Source organism: Nematostella vectensis, chromosome 9 (genome assembly GCF_932526225.1).
Source record: "Nematostella vectensis chromosome 9, jaNemVect1.1, whole genome shotgun sequence".
NCBI classification, from domain to species: Eukaryota; Metazoa; Cnidaria; class Anthozoa; order Actiniaria; family Edwardsiidae; genus Nematostella; species Nematostella vectensis.
Window position 1 is genome coordinate 846,949 of NC_064042.1, and position 7,763 is coordinate 854,711.

At 42.3% G+C, this 7,763-nt stretch overlaps 1 protein-coding gene across 1 annotated transcript; it reads right to left on the reverse strand.

The window, feature by feature from the left end:
* Window positions 1-2,993: 2,993 nt before the first annotated feature.
* Window positions 2,994-7,554, reverse strand: LOC5513770. The gene has a single exon (XM_048732351.1). The coding sequence runs from the start codon at window positions 6,612-6,614 to the stop codon at window positions 2,994-2,996; it is 3,621 nt and encodes a 1,206-aa protein (XP_048588308.1). The 5' UTR covers window positions 6,615-7,554.
* Between the last annotated feature and the right edge of the window lie 209 nt (window positions 7,555-7,763).

Genomic DNA, 7,763 nt, shown 5'->3' on the forward strand with positions numbered 1-7,763 from the left:
TTCTGTGATTTTTTTGGCGAAAGAGACGAAGGGACGAAATCCAGCTGCCACCACGCCAGTTGAATAAGACCACAAACTAGGACACAACTTGGAAACGCTTTAATCAACAGAGAACCAAAGCCAGTATCGTAACACAGCAAAAACAAGATGGCGGAGAGAAGGCAGGATTTTGGTGAACGTAACATAACTAAGTACCGCTGACCGGTACTGGCGCAGTGTTTTGGTGCCAATTTGAGATGGATTATGGAATGTAACCACACAGGCGGCGTTATCACGAAAGGGCTTTGCTATGGATGTTAATTGTTGCGTCAATACCCACACTGATAATCCATCGTGTCTCCCTGAGAATGCTAGATCGATAAACTTGTTCGAGCGTTGCTTTAGATCTTTCGATACAGCACAGTCATCCAAAACGAGTAACGTATTTGTACCAGAAAATAGCGCCGCACAATCTGTTAATAACTCGTTAATCTTATCGCTGTTACTAGCATCCGGCGATAATACCAAGAAACGTTTATCTCCGTGAGCAAATCTACGATAGGACTTATTTTTCGCATAAGTCGGACAAATCAACACAATGTATTCAAACACATTGCGGAACGGCCCTCGAAGCTGTTCCGTGAGATACTTAGTCTTCCCACAATTTGTCGGGCCAGTTATAATACAATGAAAAGGAACTTTTTCTCGTAATTCTTCCATTCTTTTGTATTGGCAGCAGTGGTCCTTTTAATACATAATTGACCGTAAGTTTGAGTTCATACCCTCCATCAACGCGTCGGCCACTACAAACATGTAGCAGGTGATATTTCCTGTTCCTCCAACTTTCCGTCTAATTTCTAGTTTTACTCCGTCTCGCGTGTTGTTCAAGACCAGACCTCCTCCGTGAATGCTGTTATCTGGGTGTGCCCTCAAGTCGATCCACAGAGCAAACTTGTTGTTGGTGTAAAAATCTTTTTGATTAAGCGAACTCGTGAACCCGAAACGTTTCTTTACCGACTCCCACAAATCGGCTGGTATCATTCCTTTCGAATAGAGTCGATTTGGCATTCCGTCGATGTTAACATGAACTGATTTTATATCTGGGCTGACAAATTTCTCAGAGTCTCGTGTTCCCCCTGTGTGGTTCTCTGTAAATAAACAAAGCACTCCTGTCATTGACTTTCTCGGTAGATTGATATGTTCGTTAATAACCGAGTCATTTGGCTTGGAGATGGTGAAAGTCTTGTGAAGAATGACGTTCTCGTAAAAAAAGCCTTTCCCAACTTGATAGGAGACCGCTGCCTCCCTAGCAAGGTATTCACTGGAGATGCAAGCATATTCCAACTCAAGGTTTGCGATGGTGTAATTAGGTGTTGGTGTGGTGCTTGAATACACAACAATGTCTGATACGGGAGCGAGTGTAATCTCAAATGTAAGTGGGTGTGGTAGGGCCTTTGGGTAGAAAACACCATGGTCATTCAAAATAGGATGGTCTAGCGGGATTTTGTATTTTGTATTATGTACTGCTGCGAGAGCCACCTCTTTTGCATCTGAGGTAGACTTGTCTCCTGCGTTTGTTCTGAGTTTTCTCATATTCTCTGATGAGATACCCTGTTTCAATAGATCCTCTCGTTCCTCCTTGGGGATGAATAGGCCGTGATACGTTTGAAATAGATCGTATCGTTGGGTATCTTGCAGTGTTTCTCCGCCGAAAAGAATCTTGAGCCTTGACACTAGGTTTCGACCAACGTTGTTGACGAGAGTATTATTTGCATGCCCTGTGACGCCTAAGTCGAATAGTAAGGATACACTACCTGGAACGATAACCACATTTTCGGCAAGTTTTGGTATGTTTACATACAGAGTCTCACCAGGATTTGCGGATGAAGGGTTCAGTGTGATTCGATTTAGGCTCGCATCGGCCTTCAAACCGAAAGGTTCTCGTGGGATCCTGTTTGGATTAATTTTTTCTGAAATTGCTTGCGACATCTTTGATTTTAAGAAAAGGAGAGATAATCTTTAAATGAGTAACGAAAGCAGGTTATCAAAAATATACTACAGTACCAGGGGGTACTGGAAAGGCTATGAAGCTATCAATAAATTGGCAGACGCTGCCAAAGTGAGCCAATCTACATCTAAGAAGTGGCTTGAGAAACAGGCATTGTGGCAAATCTATTTACCACCTCCAAAACATATCCCCAGACCTCACTGGGTTGTGGATAAGCCTAATCAGATTCACCAAGCAGATCTATTGTTCATGCCTCACGATAAAGTGGGTAGAAAAACCTATCTTTACGCGTTGGTCGTGATTGATATTGCCTCGAGATACAAAGATGCTGAAGCACTAACTACAAAAGATTCGAGCGGAATCGCTAAGGGGTTTGAAAAAATATACTCCAGAAAGTTACGTTGGCCTCATACAGTGATTGTCGATCCAGGGACTGAATTTATGGGGGAGGTAACAAAGATTATGAAAAAGAAGGGTGTTACCATCCAGCGAAGTGAAGCTGGGAACCATCGCGCACAGGCTTTTGTCGAACGCGCTAACAGGACACTGGCAGAGAGGTTGTTTTCTCATCAGTATGCTCAAGAAATGATTAGTGATGATCGCTCTAGAGTTTGGGTGAAGCGTTTACCAGATGTTTTGAGAAATTTGAACAGTCAGCCTATAAGAATCACCGGCAAAGAGCCTGTAAAAGCTATAAGATTGAAAGAGGTTGATATCAAGCCTCGAAGGTACAAGCGTGTTGTTGGACTTGATGAGGTGAGACTACCCCTAGGGGTTAGAGTTAGATACCTCCTTAATCCTGGGGAGGATGAAGGGGGCGAACGTAGGCGTGCCACAGATCCGATCTGGAGTTTGGAAGTCTTTGATATATCACGTAGTGTGGTGTCACCTAATCAACCTGTGTTGTATTATCTAGAGGGTGGACCTAGACGCGGATTTACTAGGGAAGAGCTTCGGGTTGTGCCAGAAGATACTGAGCTGCCGCCTAATTTTGTGTTGAAATGAGCTAATACAAAGGTTTTGTGTGAATTCTGTCGTCTGCCACTATGCGTTTATCGTAATATGCGCTCAAGCCAAGTTTATTCTGAGTGTATGTCACAATTTGGTTATGGTGAACTCTAAAACCGGTATTTTGCGCCTTATCTTTGACCCCGTTCAAAGCTTCGTAGTATCTATTCCAGGACATATTATTTTGTCTTTTGGAAACGCCCTTACAACTAAACTTTGCTTTCATTGCCGTGTCTTCGGCGTAATAGCATTTGGAGGTAAGAGCTATCATTCGCGTCCCCTTAAACTCGAGTTTAAAGAGCCCTGGAGTTCTGTCGTGATATTTCGAGGTTGACAGAAATTCAGCTTTTCCGTTTTGGGAATATTCATCTTGGAGTTTAGGTTTGATAATCTCATCCAAGTTTTCATTCGAAAGAGCCATGTAGAGGCTGTCGGTGTCCATTTGTATGAGTTCGAAGTCCTTTCGATCGACATATTTGTCAAGAAAATCGTAGTAAAATTCCAACATTCGTAGTTTAGCCAATTGGTATACAGCTATACCACACTGATAAGGTCGGTTTATAGTGACCTGCCGCTTTCTTTCTTTCAGCTCGTACGTGTCATTGATGACTTCTAAATCGTCAAAGAAAGGACTTCTAAAAGCCTTATCAACCTCCGCCTCGTCTTGAGTATAGCTAGTCTTGGTATGTTTTTCGAGATCTTCGATCATCTTACCATAAAAAGAGTTACCTTTTAGTTTGTAAGTATCTCCTAGCTGCTTCAAGGCGGGGTTAGAATCCCCATCTCTTCGAGCGTTGCTGACTTCGTCTGGAAACCATTTGAAAGGTCTTCCCGATACATATTTTATAATTTTGTGGATAGCTGTTACCTCTAAACCATGGGTAAGATACCATTTCAGTAGGGGTGTATATAGCAAGATCTTCTTTGCCTTGGTCACCCCAAGCAATTTTTTAGTACCTTTTAGAGTTTTTCTGTCAGTGTCTTTTTGGTACTGTTTCATATGTTCAGGGACTAGCTCCTCTGGAACACTGTCTACAACAAACAACGGTGAAAACTCTTCAAATTTCTTTCTGAGATTTTCGGGGGCATGGATATCCACCTGGCAAAAACCAAACAAATTGTCGGCAAGAATGTCTTCACAAACGTTGTTAACATATTCGGGATCCGTTGGGTTTTCGACCTCAATGTATTTTTCTTTACCACAAGGCATTTCTTGACCGGAGCAGTATAGATTCAAACTGTTTGCATCAAAACCAACGACAGACTTGCATGTTTTTGGGTCTTTGTATTTATAAGGCCGAATCTTTGACTTGACCTTTTCAGCATACCGCGTAAACACAATACTGGGCCCTCCCACCATTCCTGTTTTTAGTAATTCATAAGCTTTGTTTTTCGGGCATTCAGAGCACTCTTTTCTAGTCTTGGTACATTCTTTACAGACCTTTTTATGACAATTATCAGAATACTTGTGGGTGCAAAGTTGCCCGGGAGCGTATAAGGAAGGCTCGTGTCTCTTCTTCAATTTCAAAGCTTTGTTCAAAACATAAGTCATTGAGATCCCTGGGATGGAGACCGCGTCCTTTAGCATGTCGATTTCATCGGGGTAATATTGTGCCCGGGTCTTTTCCGAAGCTTCTACGAAAGGTACAACGTCGGCCAGGTTATACTCTCGCAACCAATCCAGCATGGTAACACAACCCCGCTTATGGAATTCGAGCTTAAAGTTTTCATATTCTTGAGGCGACACTGTGATTTTCTGTTGGAGGCTTGAGTAAAAGTCCTTATATTCCACAGGGCCTACGTGAGAAAGCTTCTCATAACTATCCAGCCACTCGTACGGAAAGACAAGTTTTTGCGCTTCACAGTTGTTTGCTTTGCACCACTTATCAAAAGAGAGTCCTGGAGCCAAGTAGGACATCACATCCAGGAATTTAAATCGGTCAGTGGTCAGGAACATATAATTGCTTTCTTTCTTCGCCGCAAAAATCTCTCCAGCTTGCTCGGTCATGTGCTTTACGAAATATTCTTTGACCATATTAATATCGTACTTCCTGCTGTTAAAACCTAAAACAGGAACTTGTTCACACCACTTCTTATATTGTTCATACACACTTTCGGGTATGGACTCTTTGTCTGGCAACGGGTATTCTCTTGCTACTTTTTCGACAATGGCTTTCCGACGATGTTCTAAATCTGCTATAAAGCCTTTTATAAGCTCTTCGGGGCTTGCGTCTACAAGAAAGGTAGGGTCGTTTGTGAAATTATCGGCGTTAGCAACACTAACTGGAATATGTTTGGTGTTGAAAGTCAGGTCGTCAGTCATCTCTCGGGAAAGTTTGCGGAGCAATGCTTCAAAATCAAAAACAATAAAATATGGGTATGGGGTAAATTTCTTTTCAAGTGTCATATCACTTAATTTGGGGTTATCATGCTCCCAAACCGAGACAACCTTGTATCCCAAGTCTCTAATCTTCTTTTCCATTACAAGAGCTTCATTGTATCTCTTCTCATCGTCACTTGAACAGGGGCAGCCGTGCCATTTACAGCCATGGAACTGGAAAACGGTCTTAGACTGTGGTTCGTATCCATCAATCAAAATCTCCTTTTTTCCGTCCAAAACACACCGCTCTCCTCCATGCCCGCAGAGAGCATGATGAATGTGTTTGCCTATATGCTTAGACTGTTCTTCGATCCAGCGACAACCAACATAGCTGAACTGGGTGTTACCTCCATAAAACACCTTTTCAGAGCTGCTCATGATGTGTTTGAACTTTTCCCCTTTGCATATCAATTGTGTCTTTCCTCCTGAACATCTTTTTTCTGAGACGTGTCTATTGTAATTATCGTGTCTGTTGAATCTTTGCTCACACCCAGAACATTCCCAGTGTTCTGTTAGAAGCTCTATATTCTTGATGCAGAAACAGTGTCCTTTATAGAGGCCGATGTCTACACAGGGTAAGCTCTTTTTGAACTGGTCTTTACCGAACACTAATTTCCAGATCTTTTGGTTTTTTGGTTCATACAAGCGGATGTTAATAGAATGTCTCTTAGCAATACCTTCAAAATCAACAAGTTTCGTCGCCCTCACATCTGCAACTTTCAATGCAGGGTTACTATAAAAATCTCGGGCCAGTTTTAGCGCTTTTCGAGTTGTGTCCTCGGCTGGTCTAGGGTTTTTATCACGATAGCCCATGAAAATAGCAAGACATCGCCATATACAGAGGTTGTCGTTCTTATCATCGATGGCGTGAATACATTTCTTGTTGCGTAACCAATCGGGTAAGGGACCACACCCCATTAAGGGTTCATTGCTGTGAATGACTTTTACCGTTATCTTAGTAAACCCAACCCTGCCTTCATAGACGCCTGGGGTGTCAACAACCTCTGTTGCTGGTAGATACGCTCCACTCCACACTTCGGAGTCCTCAAGATCTAACCTTTTGGTCTCACACCTTTTGATATATTTCTCAATTGCAGATAAACTTGCAAAAGTCCCCTCCCTACGAAGGGTTTTCTCATACACGACTATTTCTCCACCCCCACGATAAATTCTAGCCGTAAAACCGTAAACAATCCTTGAACGCATCTCTATGTCTGGTTTGAGTTTGTTAAAAATCATGTTTGATAAGTCATTATTCAGATCAGCATTAACCTCGTGGCGATTTGGGTTTGGTGGGGTTTGAGCAGTGTTGCTCTGTGCTTTCCTTTCTTCTAATTCAGCTCTCACACTCTCAGATATACTTACCCCTCTTCTAGGTTGGAGTGGCCTGTTATTAGTAAATGCAGAGATATTTTGGTTGATGAGATCCGCAAGAGCTTCACCAGCAGACTTAACTCGGTCCACTAATTCCGATGTCTTATTTTTTATCCAACTGAACGCGTTGTTCGTTGTTTGTGGGATAGCTTTCACTAGCCGATTACCACTATCTATGAAACTAGATACGATATTTCTTCTAGGGGCTGGGATTGGTTTTTGCGGCTGGTTGGGGATATTTTTTCTAGGGGTTGGAATGGGTTTGGGCTGAGGGTAAGGAATATTTCTTCTATGGGCTGGGATTGGAAGGCTTCGCTCTTGGTCGGGAATATTTTTTTCTAGGTGTAGTACCTGTTTTGAGAGGTCTGACTATAAGGACTGTTGGGGGTCGCAGTTTGGTTGGTGGTGCTCCGATAGGTTCAGCTTTTTTAGTACGCGGTGTTGGGATCGGTGGTGGTGTCTGCGCTTCGAGTTTACCCAACGCTTCGATAAGTTCGGCTTTACACATTCGAGAATATCTAGGGATACCCCGCTCCTTGGCGAGGGCTTTCAACTGTTTCACTGTTTGGTTCTCCATGTTATTGAATTATATCTATGTTTTTAAATCTTTTTTTCAATTTTTTTAGATGGGTGGGGAGGGGTGGTTAATGAGCTGTGTATGGCTGCTAAGACATTTTTTAAGGGGAGGGGTGGGTCCAAAAAATATTTTAAATCATTTTTTATGTAGTAGTATATGAAGGTATTGTACCCGGATTTACAGGGGTTTGAGGGGGTAAAAAAATCCCGGGTACAATACCTCCAACCTACTACTCCAAGGAAGTCATTTTTATGCATGTGCAACACAATTCTTGTTTTAGTTTTGGATTCTCTGTTGTATAATTAAAAATGTCTTTTGAATGAACTAGGTTTATTAAAAATCCGCTCTGCATTCTTTCGACCCTCTTGTTAAATCCGTTACTTCTTTTGGCATCTTTAGCCTCACCGTCGTTTTCCTTCTCCATTTTACAGCTTTCT

Bases quoted from the DNA above. Each gene is read 5' to 3' on its own strand.
- LOC5513770 (XM_048732351.1), bottom strand. From the start codon at position 6,614: ATGATTTTTAACAAACTCAAACCAGACATAGAGATGCGTTCAAGGATT.